The 21,029-nt window shown below is 37.9% G+C and overlaps 1 protein-coding gene across 1 annotated transcript in view; it reads left to right on the top strand.

Moving 5' to 3' along the window:
- The window catches only part of RMC1 (regulator of MON1-CCZ1), a 28,064-nt gene that overhangs the window by 1,774 nt on the left and 5,261 nt on the right, over positions 1-21,029 (top strand). Inside the window, exons 2-14 of the mRNA XM_067546622.1 lie at positions 3,008-3,084; positions 5,699-5,783; positions 6,342-6,398; positions 8,340-8,426; positions 10,974-11,114; positions 12,865-12,968; positions 13,529-13,618; positions 13,703-13,808; positions 16,109-16,220; positions 17,847-17,891; positions 18,551-18,604; positions 19,656-19,784; positions 20,559-20,665. Coding sequence (XP_067402723.1) covers positions 3,008-3,084; positions 5,699-5,783; positions 6,342-6,398; positions 8,340-8,426; positions 10,974-11,114; positions 12,865-12,968; positions 13,529-13,618; positions 13,703-13,808; positions 16,109-16,220; positions 17,847-17,891; positions 18,551-18,604; positions 19,656-19,784; positions 20,559-20,665 — 1,194 coding nt within the window. The remainder of the gene's footprint in view (positions 1-3,007; positions 3,085-5,698; positions 5,784-6,341; positions 6,399-8,339; positions 8,427-10,973; positions 11,115-12,864; positions 12,969-13,528; positions 13,619-13,702; positions 13,809-16,108; positions 16,221-17,846; positions 17,892-18,550; positions 18,605-19,655; positions 19,785-20,558; positions 20,666-21,029) is intronic.

Raw genomic sequence — 21,029 nt, 5'->3', positions numbered from 1 at the left:
CTCTAGTGAGAAGTTCTTCATCCACCTTTTCGGTAACCAGCACAACAGGTTATCCTACTATCAGCCTAATTTAAAAAAAAAAAATCTGAAAACAGCAGTGTTTTAGAGAATAAAGACAAAATCAAAAGTTAAATGTATTAAATACATCTTGTCTATGGTAACAGCCTTGCTAGATAGGGTAAAATTTTACAGTAACAGTTAATTAGCAATTTACAGTCTTTGTATTTTGTAAGAAAGAAGACTGTTTCTCTGTGTGTGGGCTGTGCCTAGCAAACTGTTGGTGCTACCTGAATAATACATCTTGAAGATTCTTAGGCCTCATCTACCCTTAAAGTTTTACCAGCATAACTATGTGGATAAGGGTGTGATTTTTTTTTTTAAACATGGGTATGCCAGTAGAAACCTTAGACACAGCTATACCGATAGACACTTTATAACAGTAAAGCTTATTTTGCTTTGCTGAACCAGAATAAATTATATAGGTCTAAGCGCTTTTATACAGGTGTAACTGCATCTACTCTAGGAAGTTTTGTTGCTTTAGTTATGGTGGCTTGGTTAAAGCAACAACACTTTTAAATGTGGACAAGGCCTTCGAGGTTTCATGTATGGCCAAGGTTTACATTACAAAATTTGGTCAGCATGATTATGTTGGTCAGGGGTGATTAAAAACCATGCCCCCAGAGATCATAGCTATGTCAGCAAAACCCTCAGACCACATCTACACTCAAAAATAAAGTTGAACCTGATATGTTGCTCAGCGGTGTGAAAAATCCACACCCTGAGTGACATGGTTAAGCCAACCTAACCCCTGGCGAAGACAGTGCTAGGTTGACCTAGCTGCCACATCTTTTGGAGGTGGATTAACTATGCCAATGGGAGAACCCCTCCTGTCACTAGTGAGCATCTACATTGAAGTGCTATAGTGGCACAGCTGCAGCTGATGCTAATTGTTGAGTCCCTTACTGGAATGTTAAACAAAGTACAATTCTCCTTTAGTCTTAATTTTTAAGGTCACTCTTTTCTTCCAAATATGGCTTCTCTTGGACACTGTGTTGTCTTACTAGTCCTTAGAATTGTAGAGAGACCCGTCCAAATATGAACATTCATACTTGTAGTAATATATGACAGACAGCTCTAGAGTCTCTGCTGCTGTGCCTAGCTTTTCTTAGTCAGCCTCAGCAAAGTGAAGTCTGCAAAAGTGATTAGTGTGGTTGCTGCAATTCAGCACATGCTGCAGATGTGAAACTGTTGAGTTGTGTTAGCTTTCCAGGTAGTTGAGTGATATTTTGACCATTAACAGGGGCGAGTGCTGGAGCTATTTGTGGGGCAGAATGACCCAGAAATAACGGATACCACTACAACCCTGCCTTTGTAGATACATAGGGAGACATTCTCTAGAGCTTACCAGTAGTCAAGTGGCCGCCTCAAATTCATAAAATGCCTGCTGGCCTGGGGCCGGTACAGAAAGAAGCATCCCCAGATAGGATACAGGGACAGCTCCATGGTAGAAATCTTAGCACCTTCCACCTACCCAATAGTTGAAAGTCAAGTAGGATGTGGACTTCTTCCAGTGCTTTGCCTCTGGATGTTAGAAACGGGGGAAACTTCATGTGTTTTACCTACCTCTAACTAGTTGACATCTCTTAAACTTCTCAGGCCTTATCTGGCCTATTATTAGGTTGATTTATGTGTAAAGGCACCAAACTCATCTTTTTCATAAGGTTTTTTTTTAAATACAGACGGGACCATTATGATAATCTACTCTGATCTCCTACATATCACAGGTCATAGAATTTCACCCAATAATTCCTGCAGTGAGGCCACTAACTTGTGTCTGAATTATAGCATATTTCTTTGAAACATATCCAATCTTAATTTGAAGACTACAAGTGATGGAGAATCTACCATATTTCTTGGTAATCTGCTCCAGTAGTTGATTACCCTTACTGTTAAAAAGTTCGTGCCTTATTTCTATTTGAATTTTTGTAGCTTCCACTTCTAGACAGTAGATCTTGTTAGTTTTTGCTAGGGTGACCAGATGTCCCGATTTTATAGGGACAGTCCCAGTATTCAGGGCTTTTTCTTATATAGGTGCCTATTGTTCCCCATCCCCTGTCCTGATTTTTCACACTTGCTATCTGGTCACCCTAGTTTTTGCATGAAGAACCTTGTAGTATCAGATATCATTTTCCCTGATTAGAGATCTCTGGACCATGATCTATGTGCCTCTCTGCCTTCTGTTTGATAAGCTAAATAGATTTACCATCAGCCTGAATAGTTTTAAGGAGCTCAAACTTGCACTGAAATACAAAAGATACAAATTAAAATGTATTTAATTATTTTGGTGCAAGTTTGCATGGTTTTTGGAAAAAGTGTTTAAAGTTGATATAACTTTTAATTTCCAAGATATGTGTCCACACACAGATTTGCACCAAAATAACTAAATCTGTTTTAATTCATATATTTTGCTTTTTCAATGCAAGTGTATAAGTAGACCAGCATTCCTTATTTCTAGATCTCAAATTATTGTTGTAACTTTCTTCTGAATCCTCTTCACTTGTCCAACATCCGTTTTCCAGGGTGAATACTGAAACTGGACATCATATTCCAGTAATAGTCTCACCAATATCCTAGGCAGAGGCAATGTCATTTTTCTAATCCTATGGGATATATCTTTGTTTATACATACAAGGATTGCATTGGGCCATTTAGCTACAATGAGGGTTTTTGACATGTGTCCTAATCAAACTTTGAATTTAAGCCTCCAAAAGCAAAAATGCACTAACACATTATACAATATAGTCTCAATCAGTGTAGAATTGCTGCTGTTAGCCACGCTGCGTAAGATGAATGTTTTTTAATTGCTTTTCTTATTAGAGCTCTTCACTTTGGGTAGAAAACTAAATGCTTAGCTTTACAGAAATAAGTCTTGTTGAGATCATGATACAACTTTGAGTTAGCTATGAAACTGTCTTAAAATGCATTTAAAAAAAAAATCAATTCTCAGGTTTTTGCGGTTCGATCTGGTGGAGCCACTGGGGTAGTTGTTAAAGGCTTGGAGGACAAAATTCCCATTTCATTCAGGTATGATCAGCAATGATGATTTTCACCTCTATTCTGTACTGCTCTAGGAAACCATCTGTGATGTCACAGCTATCTTTTACTGTATATGTTTCTTGGTTGGACTGTAGTTTGTCACATAAGTGTTACATCCATAAAATACTGGAATGTCCTCATCCTATTGCTTTGTTTTAAGAACATGTTTTCATGTAATTATAACAAATGCAACCAGTACCCTTATTACTGTGTGAAATCAATCAGTATTTTCTTAAAACTAAAACCCTGTTGATTGATTGTGGAGAAAGTTGTTAATACAACATTATGGTTGAAAATTCAAACACACCCAAGACTCAGAAGTTTAAAACAAACAAAAACATGGTTCACATCAACTGCAGCTTAGCATAAATTGTAACTTTATTGCAAAAAATAAGCAGTCATATACACTTAATAACACATGAGGGCCAATGTATGCAGGTGTAGAAACCATAATTTTGAATTTACCTACTCATGCATTTAAATTCTTAAGCATAGTATTTCCTGAATGTAGGTTTTGCATATTACATGTCTAATCTAACTCTTATTTCTGTAAAATAGATGGCATCTTTCACTAATGTGCTCTAAACTTCCATGAATCACAAATTTCGATGTGCTTGTATGGCAACAATATCCCCAAAGAAACTATTTATCTGTTCTGTATCTGTGGAAGAACAAACCTCTGTAAAAATCTGTGATTAAAAGCTCTGCCCTTTTTTGGCCTCCTTTTCACTAGGAAAAAATATGTATTTTTTATTAACACATCATAAATAAATTAACACATTAATAAATTATTTAGATAATGGCATAGAGAGTACACTTATATAGTTTGTGGATGATACCAAGCTGAGAGGCATTGCAAGTGCTTTGGAGGATAGGATTAGAATTCAAATGTTCTGGACAAACTAGAGAAATGGTTGGACGTAAATAGGATGAAATTCAATAAGGACAAATGCAAAGTACTCCACTTAGGAAGGAACAATCAGTTGCACACATACAAATGGGAAATAACTGCCTAGGAAAGAGTACTGTGGAAAGGGATCTGGGGGTTATAGTGGATCACAAGCTAAATATGAATCAACAATATTGCCAAAAAAAAAAAAAGCAAACATCATTCTGGGATGTATCGGCAGGAGTGTTGTAAGCAAGACATGAGAAGTAATTTTTCCGCTCTACTCCCATGTTGAGAAGGCCTCAATTGGAGTTTTGTGTCCAGTTCTGGGTGCTGCATTTCAGGAAAGATATGGACAAATTGGAGAAAGTCCAGAGGAGAGCAACAAAAATGGTTAAAGGTTTAGAAAACATGACCCATGAGGAAAAATTGAAAAAATTGGGTTTGTTTAGTCTGGGGAAGAGAAGATTGAAGGGGGAACATAAGTTTTAAGTATATAAAAGGTTGTTACAAGGAGGAGGGTGAAAAATTACTCTCCTTAACCTCTGAGACTTAGACAAGAAGCAATGGGCTTAAATTGTAGCATGGGAAATTTAGGTTGAACATTAGGGAAAATCTTTCTAACTGTCAGGGTAGTAAAGCACTGGAACAAATTGCCTAGGGAGATTGTGGAATCTCTGTCATTGGTGTTTTTTAAGAACAGGTTACACCTGCCAGAAATGGCCTAGTGATTACTTAGTCCCACCCTGAGTGCAGGGGACTGGATTAGATGACCTACTCAGATCCCTTCCAGCCCTACAGTTCTGGGATTCTATGATAAAATCCTACTGTGGACAAGACAGTTGTATATTTAACACACGTTAGCAGCGTTAAGCACTAGTAATGGGACCCTATTTTGCAAGGCCATGCGTGCCTTCAATTCTGACATCATTGGGATTTGAAGGTGTGTGGCAAATTCCAGGAAGTCTTTAGTACCTTCTAGGTTGAAACCACAATCTGTATCTCTCAGTTGAGTGTCTCTTTCCTAGTGTTTACCTTGACTTGGTGACACGTGTTAAAACTACTGTAGCTTTGTCCACACTAAGATTTTATTGCTTATTAGTTAATGTGATAAAATACATCTTTCCCACTAACTTCAGGTTCCGCACCATGTATCAGAGTGCAGGTCTATAAGAGTTTAGCAGTCTATCTTGCAATTAGTAAATAGCTTTAGAACACAGAGGCAAAATGACTAGTCCTGCAGTGTCACTGACGTTGGTGGAAGTTGAGGGTATTCAGCACCTTTGCACAATTAGACATGAAACGAGCATTCTGTTTTCTACACTACATTGAGCTATAGTATTCTGTCATGCATTCACTTAGAATTACCGTATGAGCAAAATGCATAATTTCTTTAATTCTGTTTCATAATAGCAATAAGACAGTCTAGGCAGAGCATTTCTTGGAAGCTATTGAATCTTGTGTGGCTATAATCATTTGTACCTCCATAATAGACCAGTATTCAGTAATTCTTCAGGATTATACTGCCTATTGTATCTTGACGCATCAATATTGGATCTTATATTGGCCTGGCAACTCTCATAAGTTGTACGTAAAAAGTCTGCCTTACATTTTGCCTATCGGTTCTCTGTTTGGAGAAATAGCATCTGTTAAAATTCTATAACACATGATTACATGATAGAAATGTACTCCTACCACTTTTTCTTTTTGTAGAATGGAAGACAAAGGGGAAGTGAAATGCATTAAGTTTTCCTTGGGGAACAAAATATTGGCTGTTCAAAGAACCTCAAAGAGTGTGGTAAGAAATTTTGCTACAAACACAGGAAGCTGGAACTAGAACTTTGGCCTTTCAGGTCCCAAAACATATGTCTCTGCCATACAAGCTAAAAGAATTCCTCTGTGTGACAATAGAAGTAATAGTCCCCTCTGTGACTGAGCCATGAGAGGTGACCATCCTCATTCTCTGATGCACAAAAAGCCAGTTTTTTTCTGCAGATCTGATGACATCTGAGGATCCAAATAGTTGCTCTTGCTGCCCACTAAGCCTTTAGGATATGTCTCTGACAATTCTGAATTGAAATTTATTTCCTAGCTCTTCTATGACTTTTTTGCTGCAGAAGGAATGATTTAGCCTTAAAAGTATAAACTCTTATTATGAAAACTGATTACTTCCCATGAAGAATTAGTTAGGAGATAGGATTATTTCTCCAAGTGGAAAAGAAGCATTGTAGGTGTTTTATACTAATATATCTAATCCAAAATAGGTAGAGCTGGTAAATTTACTCATCTCCTGTTTTGTGCCCATTAGATTCAGTGCTAATCGTAGATGCTAATGTTCTAATATTACTTATTTCAGGACTTCTTGAACTTTATTCCAGACAGCCCTCAACTAGAATATACCCAAGAATGCAAGGTATGTTTTGAATTTGATCTGGACACTTACTTAGTTTAAATGAAGTGCTAATACCATGTTTTCTTGGCCAAGATGGCTATTTTATATAGATTCTCTGAACCATTAAGGCATATGAATAGTGACATGAGTGAAGTGTGCTCCAGGCAGCCTGTTCTGTTCTTGGTAGCATCTGAGATTCAGGAGTTAGTTCCTGGTAAATTTTTTCTGTATAAGTAACCAAACCCTGTGCAGATTGTCAGTGGGCATGACCTGGAGACTTCAGCGCCAAAACCATGAACCCTCTATTGCTTGATCTAAAGCAGTGGTTCTCAACCATAGGTATGCAGAGGTCTTCCAGAGGGTACATCAGCTCATCTAGATATTTGCCTAGTTTTACAACAGGCTACATAAAGAGCACTAACCAAGTCAGTACAAACTGCAATTTCATCCAGACAATGACTTGTTTATACTGCTCTATATAGTATACACTGAAATATAAATATTGCACTTATATTTCAATTGATTTATTTTATAATTATATGGTAAAAATAAGAAAGTAGGCAATTCTTCAGTAATAGTGTGCTGGGACGTTTTTGTATTTTTATGTCTGATTTTTTAAGGAAATAGTTTTTAAGTGAGGTGAAACTTGGGGGTACACGACAAATCAGACCCCTGAAAGGGGTACAGTAGTCTGGAAAGGTTGAGAGCTACTGATCTAAAGGACTAATGAGAGACACTCCCGCTGACTTCGGTTGATGTTGGAACAGGCCCTAAGTCTCTTAGCAGGAAGGAACAATACTCCATAAACTTTTTAGGTGAACCAGCAGCTAGAAGGGGAAAAAGGACTATACTCTCCTAGTGTGGGTTACCCTGATACAGGATCCTGTACTGCAAGGTGGTGAATGCCCCTTAGCTCTGCTTAGCTCTGACATCAGTGGGAATAACGGATGCTCAGCACCTTGTAGGGTTCAATCCACATTTCTCATTTGGGTGTCCCCAAAATACAGTTTTTCTTTCCGTTTAATACTTCCCTCTGCAATTTGATTCTAATGGAAGTATTTGATCGCTTTTGTTAGCACAGTTAATGGCTGTACAATCTGACTCAAACTGGTAACATTTTACAATTATTATGGTTGAATATGTTTAGCTTTTATAAGCACTAGTTGTCCCCAGCTCAGTGGAGACATGTTGCTTCCACAGTATTTCCAGCCCTTTCTGGAGCCAAGCTCGGGACTGGAAACAGAAAATGGCTAGGGTATTGATAATGCTAGGTCATTAACTTGAATCCAGACCACTTTAGCACTGCCATCTAATAACTAATGTGAAATGAAGGGGGAGTTTGGGTGGCTGTCTCTCTCAATCAGGTCTCTTGGGGACTGATAACTATGTTACCCAGATCACCATTACGTTTGGGTCTAACGGACATGGAAGCTGAATTGCATGCTCTCCTACAGTTGTCTCCCAGTCAAGGTTGTGAGGATAAGAGGACAGCATAAGTATGCTTTTTCCTATCTTTGCTGCATCTTTTATGGATTTTTACCAAAAAAATAAAAAGGATTTTAGTACCTTTATAAATGTAAGACCATCACTTTACAATAGCTTTCCAATAATAAAAGCATGACATCTCTGTAGATAATTATAATAATAATCCATGTATTACTCTGTGACTGTGCAAGAGGATGGGTTCAAATACCAACAGACAGGCTGAATAAATATTTCAGGTAGTACTTGTGAAAGGTGCCAGATTGAGGGTCCTAAAATAAAGACATACTATTATGATTTGGTACCCTGCGTGGCAGTAACTTCCTGCAAGTAGACCAATAATGGTCTATCAGGCAAACCAAAACTGAAGTATACAAGGGTAGATGCAAGTTCCCAGATTCTTCACTAAAATTTTACTTGTTTATGTGGATGAATAATAACTTTCTACTGACATCTGTTCATATCTTCTTTTAATAAAAGACCAAGAATGCCAACATTTTAGGATTTTGCTGGACAAGTCCTACAGAAATTGTCTTCATAACAGATCAAGGAATTGAATTCTATCAGGTAATCCAAATAATTGTTTTGTAAAAATGTGCATATTTGGAAATTTCAGAGTTAACCTCTAAACAACAATAAAATTTAAATGTCTTAATTAGCTTGCAGTTCATGGCTCTGAACTTCTTATCTCTAGCTCTTAATAGTTTAGTATGAGTATATAAGGAAATTGACAGCTGGAGATAAGGAAAGAGTGAATGTTTTTTCTTGGAAATTTTTTTTTGACATTTTTGCTTTTAAAGGGTTAAATGCAATTTTTTTGGATTTTTTATGTTGTGGTTTTACTATCACAAAAAGCTATTCATGTTATTAACAGAAAATATACCTCAATAAGAAGGGTTTAATTAATCTATTTAGTGACTCTGGCTAAATAACCTCTTTAATTGTATTAAAATTAATATAAATGTTAACAAATTTGAAAAACTTTTTTTTTTTTTACTTCAGGCAAAGTAAAGCAGCAATATATTTAAGAGTGCATGAATTTACTGCTAAGTTTAACAGTGTTAATGCCCACCTGCTAAGGCCATGTCACACCTGCCAATCCCTGACATGTCCGGTATACCATCAGAAACTCATCTCCTTCTCATCTTGTCCTAACTAATTCCTTAACTACTGAGTTCTCAGTCCTTTGTATTTAATTTATGTATGCTATTGGAGTGATCTACTGGATAAACATTCCTCTTTCTGGTGATTAGGTGAATGCTTTCGAAAATACTACCTGGAGTGTGTTGAATGATATTGAACAATTGATAAGGCAGTGTTGAATTTAAAAAAAAAACCAACAAACCCATAGAAAAAATTTGTGCACATTGTCTATTATTTCTCACTTGACTTCAGTGGGGTCCCACATGTACCAGGAGTCTATCCATGTGAAGCAAACTGTGGGATCTCAGTCCACTATCATAAGAATTTTGGAGTACGAACTGTCTTCTGTATGTACAGCACAAGGTGGATTGATTAAAATCAGTGATGTTAATGTTGATATAAATCAGCAAGCAGGGAACCTTGATTTAAATAATTGATTTTAATCTTGTTTTGTATTTATACTTAGTTATTTTCCTAAAGAGAGGTTCATTCTCATTGATTGATATAACCATTAAAACGGTCAATTTGCATTTAAAACTGATTTATTAAATAAATGAAGTACTAATTGTAGTTAGCAAATCAACAGATTGTTTTTAGTTTTCATGGGTCAGATTTAGGTATTTAGGTGTCTAAAGATACAGATATGTGCCTAATGGATCTTTCCAAAGTGCCTTAATACCAAGGGAGTTAGGCACCTAACCTGCTTAGACACGTTTGAAAATTCTGCTAGGTACCTATCTGTATCTTTAGGGGCTGAAAAATATTTGAATATCTGGCCCCACCTATATCCTTCAAAGTTTTCAGAACTGGTAGATCTCATCCTCTCCCAGCTGTATTTTTTTAATCTGTAACTTAAATATGGATAAAAAGCCTTTTCTGCTTTTTCAACTCCCAGTCAGTTTTTCAACTTGGAATGAACTAGTCCAAATGAAGAAAATAGTTTCTCTGCACCGGCTAACTAAACTGAAACCAAAAGAAATTAAGATGAAAGCTTTTTACACAACAGAAACTGAAAGTATTTGCATTAAGAAAAATGTAAATATCAGCACTTGCTGCATTTTAAAGACTGAAAATAATATAGATATATACTTAATGCAGTACGGGACGTAACATTTGTAAATATTGAGTTGACCTAAAAAGGTGAAGATGTTTTTCCCCCGATCCTGATTAGGATGGCCAACTTTCTAATTTGTAAATTGTAACTGAGTGCCTGAACCTCCCCACTCCCTGCTCTGCTTCTTTACCCTAAGGCCCTGTCCCTGCTCCTCTTCTCCCCCCATTGCTTGCTGCTCTGTCCACTTCCCTCCATCCTGTACCAGCTGAGCAGGGCTCTAGGTGTGGAAGGGTAACTGGGGCAGGACATTTGAGGGTGAGCTATGCTCTGGGGGTGAATGACTGGGGCAGGACGGGAGAAGGGAGAGCTGTGCTCCGGGGCAGGGGGAGGTGACTGGGGCAGGATGGGGGGAAGGGGAGCTGTACTTCGGGACAGGGATGGGGGGTGACTGGGGTAGGATGGGGGCCAGCACTCCAGGAGTGGGGCACAGAGGAGGCTGAGAAGGGGGCCTGAGCTGTGAGCCCAGCCACTGACTCCTCAAACGCCCTGCACTTCAGGATCCCTCCACCAGTAGGGCTGACCAGACAGTATCAGATCCCCTTTTTGACTGGACTTTCCGGTTGAAAATCAGATACCTGGCAACTGCACCTTTTAATGCCTTAACATTTGAGGAGTGCTTATTGACGCTGCATATTTATTTAAATATAGTTTAATAGATAATAAGTTTAGGCTTTAACATAGGGTGTAATAATTTAAAATTCAAATTGAATGAGATTTATTTTCAAAAAGAAAAACGTATTTAAATCTGTTTTCATTTAAAAAGTCATCAATATTTACCTGTCCTTGTAGGGCACCTACACAGTAGGAACTTTAGCTACTACTGGAATAATAAAGGTGCTACTACGTTGTGTCTCCAGGTATTACCAGAAAAGCGAAATTTGAAACTTGTGAAAAATCAGAATATCAATGTTAACTGGTACATGTATTGCCCGGAGAGTTCCGTCATTTTGCTGTCGACTACAGTCCTTGGCAATGTCCTTCAGCCATTCTATTTCAAGGTAAGGGAAACATGCCCAATCTTGAATTTTGTTTGATCCATTGGGTTTTTCAAATGACTCTTTCTTTCCGCCTCTTCCTGTGTTGGTCATTTCAATCCTTAGTTTCCTTCTAGATGTGTAATGCATCCAGTCCATCATGCACACACAAATAAATAAGCAAACAAAATGAAAACCTACAAGCCAGTCTTTCTCCTCTGAATAGAAAAGGAAGAGATTTCTATTTGTAAATACTTAGGAGTCACTCTACCACTAGATAGACCTGCTATCCACAGGGAGGTGAGTCAAGATAATGCTGGATAGCTGACATTAGAGGAGTAATGCAGCAGAAGTAAAATCAATGATAGATAAATTTTGGTGACCTGATGACTTGGCAAAAGGATTATGATGTCCTTCCAGAGACAATTGTATTTCAGATAAATATATTTATATAATTAAATACATTTAAAATGTATTTCAATTAAATACATTTAAACACAACTCGAAAATCCAACCGCAGCAGTAACTGCAATAGCCTAAGCCTTCAATTTCTGCAGAATGTGATCTTTCATTTAAAGGAAAAACTAAGTTTCTAGTACTCTTGCTTAACTATAATCTTCCAAAGGAGAATGAATGCACTGTTCTCTTCTTGAGCCTGCCGAGACAACTGCATAGTTGTTCCCAAGCATCAGTAGTGAGATTGAAAAGATTCAGCTTACTTCTGCAGCTACTATTCCAAACCCTTTGGGAAGCGTTTCAAACTGACAAGAATCAGGCCTGTTTCACACTGGCGTGGCTTGAGGAAAGTGATGACTATGAGCTCAGCAGTTGGTGACTGGAGATATTCATGGGAAAGAGGGATTCCATTGAGGGGTGGAACTGCACAGATCCTCCTTTCTTCCCTTCCTCCCCATCTCCAAAGAAGCAGGAGGCTTTGAGTTGGGTGAAGATAGCACACCCTTTCCTTCCAGCAGTCAGATGGAGGATGTAAAATGGGGCTTCACATGTATCATCATGCCTACTGGCTCCAGTTTACATGAAAGGAGCCCCCAAGCAGGATCCTGGGACACCAGTGTGCCAGGAGTCTTAACATCTTTCCAACAGATCGTGGGGTGGGCATGGGCTTCTCATCAGGATCTTGCCAAGGACCTTGCTAGTGAATTTTTTCAACTTCTCAATTAAAATCTTAATATTGTTCCTCAAGAGATCTTTGAAGATACAAAATTTGAAACAAATCTTTCAGGAGAGGTCAGTTGTAAAGAGAAAAGCTTCCGTAATCTACATCAGGCTTCCTTCCCACCCCAAAGAGGCCGAGTGCCTACTATTCTCATTAACTCATTGAGAGCTATGGAAGATCAGCCCCTTTGAAAATCAGGCCATTCTGGTTTAGAATTCCAGACTCAACGGTAAATGAGTTTGACTATAGATTCTTATATTGGTTTAATTAAACAGAAGCTTAAGACCTCATTCACTGAAACTGGTGCAATAGAATGTTAAAGTAATCACTCTGCTGTATAAAGTGCCTACCAAAACGGGTGGGGCCACAATACAAATAATAAATTTGTTGATTGCACTAGCACGGCTACCCCTTTGGAACTTGATTGCACTAAAATCTTCTTCTTTTTGGACCAGCATCATCCCTTCTCACCACTAGTGGATGCCATTCAGATTATCCCAGGCCTTCATAAAAAGGACAGAAGATTTTCTAGATTAGATTTTCTAGAAGATTTTCTAGATTAGACCTAACAGACTGTAACTCTTTTTTTTCAAACAGGGAGGAACAATGTCAAAATTACCAAAGTTTGAAATTGAATTGCCTGCAGCCCCCAAGTCCTCCAAACTCAGCCTTTCTGAAAGAGATATTGCTATGGCTACCATGTATGTATCACTGAATAATCTGTCTTTTCCTTCATTTAAAAGGTGTAGCAGCTGTTGTAGTGGAGATCCAGAGAGAGGAGGGTACAGTCTAGTCATGAGAAAATGACTGCACTTGTTGCTTCTGCTTTTTATCTTATAGCAGAGTATTATTAAAGTGCTCAGTACTGGACTGAAAATAAAGGAGACTAAAGAACTCTTTTATAAAAAGACAGAACTGATTATGGAGGATTCCTGATCACTTGAGAAATGTAAAACCAAACATTACAAAAGGCTGGTAAATGTACAATAGAGAACAATCTTGTATGAACAGAGCTGGCCCGAATGATCTGCTATATATTTATCACCTATTTTACATTCTGTAAGCAACCTGACTTACATGTGTAACTTCATGTGAGTTGTTTTGTGATGGGGAAGCAATATGTCCATGATAAACTGGTCAGACACTGCAGTAGTAGGACAACTTGCTGTCTTCACTGCAGAAAGGTTCTCCTACATGCAATTTTTCTGCTAGTATATTTATTTATTTGAAGAATAACATTTTAATTGTGTTGTCTTGTTAGATATGGGCAGCTTTATGTTCTCTATCTGAGGCATCACTCAAGGACTTCCAATAGTACTGGAGCAGAAGTAGTCCTTTATCATTTACCAAGGTAAGTTGTTTTATTTTTATTTTTTTTATATAATTGACCTTGTTGATCAATGCCCTCTTATCTCTGATGTTAATGTTTTCATAGGGAAGGCTCCTGTAAGAAGATGCACATATTAAAGTTGAACAGGACCGGAAAGTTTGCATTAAATGTTGTAGATAACTTGGTGGTAGTTCATCATCAGGACACTGAGGTATGATCTGCCTACTGATTAGTAATACCTTGTCTTTAAAGTTTGTGCTAGATTTTTCTGGAGGCAGTGGGCCCATTCCTTCAGATACTTTTACATGTGCTTAGTCTTTCCAAATAAAGCTGAGGATCAGGGTCAGGGCCCAAGTTCGTAACTTACAGGAAAAAATCCCACTCCTAATTATAATGCATTAAAGCTGAATTATGATTTTCATTCTAACTGCTTTTCGGTTTCTCATTTCTCTCTCTCTCTCTCAAAAAAAAAAAAAAAAAAAGGTGGCATAAAGCTGTCTGCTTCTCTCAGCCTAAAGCTTTGTGTGTCTCAAGCTGAAGCAAAATTGGTTCAGCCCTTGAAAGCCCCATCTCCCTCTTATGATTAGAAACATTGTATTCTAATAATGGAAATGGCTGCAGCTAGAAACCGATCTTGATTTTTAAGTCTCAAACAGATTTTAAAAAGCCACCTATGGGGAGAAAATAATAGTTCACACTATTTTTTAAAGTTGTGTTTTTAAAGTAGAGTGTACAAAAGAACTTTTCCATCTCTCTGTTTTTGGCCAGGGACGTGTTTATGGGATGCAAATAAGCCAGTATAATAAATTTTAGTTTGTAGCATAGTAGATCTTGAGTAATGCCTGCTATTTTTCAGATTGCAAAACAGTTCCTGTTCTAACACCCTATCATTCTCATAGTCTTGACTCTCCAAAACCTTCATCTTTTTGGAGGCTGTCTTCCTTGCTTCAAAAGTGAAGCTTATTTTTGAGGAAAGTTTGAGCAAAATCTTTCTGTATGTTTTTAAGTTATAAGAGAATGGCAAAACTACTTCCCTATTGTGTGTGTTGTGTTTTAATAAAATACAGCTTTTGAATAAACCTGTAGCAAAAATGGTTGGGGATGTGCAGGGAAAGATCATCAAAGGGTAGCTAGATGGCCAACTCCCACTGAATAGGAGTTGGTGCCACACTGCCCTTTGTGCCTTGAAAATCTTTCCCATAGTCCTCATTAGACACCCTGCTTGGTTTTGGGAGGAAAAACAATTGGAGATTGCTTTTGATGCTTGCCCCAGAACTTAATAAAACCCTGTCCCTGCCTTCATCATCACTGTACATTCTCACTGACAAGATCTAGAAGCTTGACAGGCTGCTGCTCTGAAAGGCACTGAATAATTTGCATGAGAAGTTGTAAATGTCTTTTTGAAACATACTATCATTACTGTCTAGCATCAAATACATGCTATAAAATACAAAGGATGTGCAATATGCTGAAGTGTTTCTTTTGAGCCTTAACTCTTCCCTAAAAATTTTGAGCATTAGCTATGTAATCCTAAAATAAACCAAAAGACATTGATAATATTGTAGGTTTTTTAATTACTTCATAGCATTTGACTGAAGTAGAGAGACCATGTTTTTTTAAGGCATATGCAGAGGGGGCCAGAGTTAAGGTTGAGCATTAAATTTTTAACATTGGGAACTTCCTGGCACTTGAGTATCTGACTTCCCAACCTTAATGTTACATTAAGGCTAGCTTTTAATAATATAGGGCCCCTGTCCTGCAAAAACTCCTAGGCAGATGTGTAATCTTATGAACATAGTAGTCCCATTGAAAGCAGAGCTCTTTTAGGATTGGAACCTCAGTGGTTAATCTGTCTGTGATGAAGGACTGCAGAGATGGTGGCTAATCTTTACTTATACAAAATGCATTTGTCTTTTAAATGAAGTCCTTCCAGGCAGCTTAAAAAGAGTTTGGATAATATGCCCCGTTAGGAGGTGTTGCAGAGCAGGGATTTTACTTGTCATTTTAGTGCTGTGTGTTAATTTAACATTTTGTTCAATGTGTTTATTCTCCAGTACTATCTGAGTCAAGAAACAAGTACTGATGTACACACGCAGAATGCAGACAGTACACAATTTGAATAGGTTATGTACTTACTGTTAATTGCAAGTTTGCCATGGAGTCCCTGTAATATGAACTGTGAGATCTCTCTAATACAGTTCTCCCTACTTGTGGCAGAATCACACCATCTGTTTTTTACCTAATGTTTACAAAATTCAAACTTGGCTTTAAGGTTATGGAAGTAGTGAGATATTACATAAGTCTATCATAATTTTGAGGAAAACATTCTTCTGGTAATTTGAAACAGCTATAAACCAAGTGGAGTAAGAAACATGATTTAATTATTATGAAAGCAGAGGATGAAATAAATGCAAAAGCTTTTGAACATGGGTAATTTTACATGTGTTCTTGTAATTGCGGAATATCTTCTCCTGGGCATGAAAATGAGGGGCACTTTCTTTTCAATTTTAGACATCTGTAATATTTGATATCAAGCTAAAAGGAGAATTTGATGGGACTGTTACCCTTCATCAACTTGTTCTTCCAGCTCAATCAATACAGCCCTATCAGATCCCTGTGGCAGGTAAAATTATTACATGGCACTTAAACACAGTGAATATGTTTTTCAGTCGTAGGTACATAGAGGTGATGGCCCCCATTACCACAGTATTGAAGTGCCTTAGTCTTTACTGTATTTTTCCTCACAACACCTGTGAGGTAGGGAAGTGCTATTATCCCCATTTTAGGAGGTGGGATGGGGTACGTTACAAGGCACAGAGAGTAAGTGATTTGTCCAGAGTCATTCAGGAAGTCTGTGGCAGAGCCAGGACTTGAACCCAGTCTTCTGAGCCCCAGCTGAATGTCCCTAGTCACTTGACCACCCTTCCTCTCCTCTTGTGCTTAAACTATGATAAAATGCGCAAACGTAACAATTACTCCTTCAGCTAGATACTTAATCACCTACATTTGTACCTTGAGGTAAAATTTTCAAGTGGTGTGTGAGTTTTGTTCATGTTCACTCATTAAAATTAAAGTACTGACTTGTTACAGTAGGAGACGTTAAAAATACCTTCTGATTTCTGTGGGCCATATGCTGTGTTACAATAAAGCTATGGTGATATAAAGCACACTTTTGCACTCCCCCAGTTCTGGACCTGCTATGTGTAGGGCATAGCACTATCCTGGCCTATTACACCGGCCATGGGTGGAATAGTAACCCCTACTTACACAAACACTGCACCACCTGAGGATCCTTTCTGCACTGGGATGTTTGTCCCTAGGTCAGATACAGTAGCAGTACAGTTAAAATTCTACTAGCAGTGTAGCACAAAGTGGTCATGTTAGACTAGACTAGAGGATCTCATTATATATATTTTGTCTGAGAAGTGATCTTCCATTTTAAAGAACTTAATTCTGACCTGTTCTTTTTTCTAAAGTCACAGTGGAAATAGTGATTCTAGAAGATGTGACTTGGCAACTGGTGTGTGTTTTGGGGTATATATGTAACTACTTCACTAGTAATATTGTGTTACAAAAAGGATTGCTTAATTTCAGAATGCAAAAAGCACTATCTAGTTTTTTGAGGAACTAATACATACAATAATGTGCTTGCATGCAATATGAAGCAAACTGTGAAGCATTTTTATTGTGTTAGGATGGGTTATGGCTTGTTTTTTTTTTTAACTGAGTTGTGGAATTCTTGTTTATGTTGAAATAACTTGACACTTACTGTTGCAAAGTATTTTAACCTAATAGCTTGTTGCTTTGATGTAGCTCTATGAACAAGAAGCTATATATCACTGTTAATTGACTGCAGAACTTGTTGCCTTTTGAGAGACTCTATGCTCCTTCTGCCTCTCCACTTATTTCTCAAACAAAACCATTCATTAGTGTGGGTGTTACTTACTCATGACAATTGGAGGCTAAGATTTATTAGTTGATTAGTGCACACATTCTTTTTTTATGCAAGAAATTAACCACCTGTTTTCCGTCTTGATGTAGTATCCGAGGTTTGTGAACCATGATATATTTTACTCTTGCTTTTGTCACCATTTAAGTGTAGTTGCATAGTAATGCACTAAGAACATAAGCTTTTTGTGACTTCTGCTCCTTGGGAGCTGTAACGCGTATAGTATTTAGTTCTACAGAAAAGCTGTCATTACAGAAATCCATCTGTCCTGGGACTTGACTTTTTTTCCTCCATGTGCAGGTCCAGCCTCCATGACTAATCAGTCTCCTGTTCCCTGCAAACTCTGTATCCTTTGGTTCAGTTTTATTCTGGAACTTTGTCCAGATCTAATAGTTGCACTGTGTATGCACCTGCAAATTTAGAGCATTTCTGCTACTAGAAATAAAGTGAAAAGAAGGAATCAAACATTTGTTCGTCCTTGCCTGTTAGACATGCAGGTGTCTAGTACTAGAGATTTGCAGCACGTAGGCTTTTTGGTGACAGAATGGAGTACTGGGCTATTTCAACCAAAATATTTGAAATGTAGTTCCACTCTAATGTTGCTAAGATGGCATTGTGCGGTTTATAGTTTCTTATTTATTCCAAATAAGGCTTCTCTGAGAATTAAATGGTGCTATAAAGCTGTTGAAAGCAAAAGTGTGCTCTGGCTGCATCAAATCAGAATCAAAATGCAAGTTAACGTTAATAGGAAAGAAGTTCCTTTAATGTATTCAGTTGAAATGTCATAGGGAAACGAGGAAATCATCTTGTGACTGGTTCATAAGGAATGATAAACAACAAAGGAAACAGTGAGTCTGCTTGAATTTGGTCCTAATCAGCTTCTGTGGGTTTATTTATTTATTTAAGCCACTGCTAATATGATGGGGGTAGCTTAATAAACAGATATGCTAGTGTCAGAAGTAGGGCTGGTGTTTTATTTCGTAAGAATTTTCTTTAACATTTAGATTCTTCCTCCTGGATTGTCTTTCAGCCTGATATTATAATCAGCGCAAGTGAAGGTAAATTGGAAGTGATAAGTTTCCCATTAATTTTTAGATTGAAGTATAGTACCTGTATCCTTCCACTATTAGCTTTTTAATAGTCTAAATCAAAGGCTCCCACTCTTTTTCCTACCACGGACCCTTCTGGCATCTGACTAAAGTTCCAGGAACCTTTTCATTTGTGATACATAAGTTTCATGTTGTTATTCTAACAACTATGTTAGTTTATTTAAAAAAAATTTCATAATTAAAATAAGACTCAAAGGAACCAAAAGTAAACAATCTGCATTATTGGTTATTTGTTACAACCATTAAACTGTGTCAAAGTAAGAACACCCCTGCCAGCATGACATCACGCACACTGTGCATGTGAGAACAAAATGGCATCGTCAGTGTGGCAAGTGTCTGCTGCAGTGCTCTGGCTCAATGGATGGACCCAGGGTAGAAACACATGGGTTCAGGGACGCTGCTTTGGGAACCACTGATCTAAATGGAAGTGACCAATGTGAATCTCACTAATAGACAGCAGGGGTACTGAAGCATAAGTAAAGGTGATTACATGCCTGTCACTTAGTTTCATTACCTATTTTGGATACCTCTTAATAAAAGAGGCAGAATAGGAGAAACTAAGGCTTGGTCTACACTGGTCTGAGATTTCGGCGGCAGTCGACGGGAGATAGGCAAGCTATGTACAGTAACTTGCATATCTCTTATCGACTTCCTAATGTCTACTTACCGCGGCATCCCTACTGCGCTGTGTCAACACAAAATGCCCTCCCGTTGCCACAGCACTACACTACTTGTTGGGGTGGATTTACGGAGTTGACTTCCGGGTTCAATTGAGCAAGTCTTTACTGCCACTCAGTTGAAGCTGCAAAATCAATCCTGCACTGCCGGATGTGTAAAGATAGCCTAAGTGTAAAATAACTTGTATGGAAATAGAAGACACCCAACTTATGACTTTATGGGTTAAGTCAAAACTGAAGTGACCCTCACTACATGTGTAATTAGTTGTTTGCTTTAGATAATATTTTTAATAAGGCTTGATGGTTGGCTCTTTCAAATCTAGGTTATCTCTGGAACCTCGAGGTGAAACTTGAACCCGTGGTTAACCTTTTGCCAGATAAAGGAAAGCTAATGGATTTTCTTCTCCAGAGAAAGGAATGCAAAATAGTTATTCTATCTGTGTGTTCTCAGAGTAAGTCTTGCTCTTACTGGTTGTGTGTCTCTATCTCATTCTTGGAAGAAGTTCAGAGGTGCCTTCCTACACTGTCCTCCAAGACTAATTCTCTAGTGCTTGGAGCTCAGTCTTATTTTGTGAACAGGGACTAAAATAAGAGAGCATTCTGTCTACGAGTGACTGTACCACATTCTAAACAGAATTTCTCATTAGTGATGGTGCCTATGCTGCCCAACAGTATCTAAGCCACGTTGCTTTTGAATATCGCCTACAGCAAATCATTTCTGATGGCTATTATATGCATGCACACATTTGAAAAATAAGATGAATCTGGTTCCTTCTTCAAACCCCATGAAACAACTTCATATCATAGCAAAGGGCATTTGCATTCCAATTAAGCTTAGTCCTGGTTTACAATTAAAATTTAGATTGATCTAGCTATGTTCTCACACACCTGAGCACCATAGTTAATCCCCTGTGTAGACATGGCTGCAACCACGTGGGGAGAGGTGGATTACCTACAAAGACAGAAAAACACTTTGTTGATGTGGGAAGTGTCTAGGCTACCAGTGCTTTAGCGGCAGTTGTAATGCCCATAGTGTAGACATAGCCTTAGTATAAAGGGAAATTGGAATTTAGGATGTTCAGGGGTCAGATGACCTACTCTACTGGGGTTAAGAGCACTTCCTGCATGTAATGCTCACCTTGTATAGATTAAAGTCTGTGGTAAAACAGTAGCTATGAAGGGATTGTTGTATCAGTATCTTGTCTTTTATGGCTATTGTCTTTCAGTGTTAAGTGAACCACAGAGGGGAACATTGGCTGTGATAGCCACTGTTTTTGATAAACTCAATCATGAGTATAAAAAGTACTTGGAAGCAGAACAGAGTTATACCATGGTAAGTAATCTGCAGCAGTGGCTATTTAGACAATGAATTTTAAAAATATTAACCTTTCTAGTTGTCTTCACAAATGAAAACTAAAGTCAGTCAGCCACAGCAAGTGCACCTTCCCCTGTCCATATATACAGAACTTTAACTTTACTGTTGCTGTCAGAACCATGAGTTAGAATTTTCTGACTTGTTTTAGAAATCTTAACCATAACATCACTTTTTTAGGTTATTCAAGTTTACTCAACTTGGGTACATTTCTGGTGGACCTCTTGAGCTGCCAATGGGAATCACCTACACTACAATAAAGCACATTCTACATTGTATTTAGTATATATTAGAGGCTAGCTTGTGCAGAACTGTGCCCCACCAA

The sequence above is a fragment of the Emydura macquarii genome, unplaced genomic scaffold (assembly GCF_026122565.2).
Source record: "Emydura macquarii macquarii isolate MOO-44397 ecotype Brisbane River unplaced genomic scaffold, CSIRO-AGI_Emac_v2 contig_212, whole genome shotgun sequence".
Classification (NCBI taxonomy): Eukaryota; Metazoa; Chordata; order Testudines; family Chelidae; genus Emydura; species Emydura macquarii.
The sequence above is the reverse complement of the archived record's forward strand: the minus strand, read 5'-3'. Positions and strand labels throughout refer to the sequence as shown.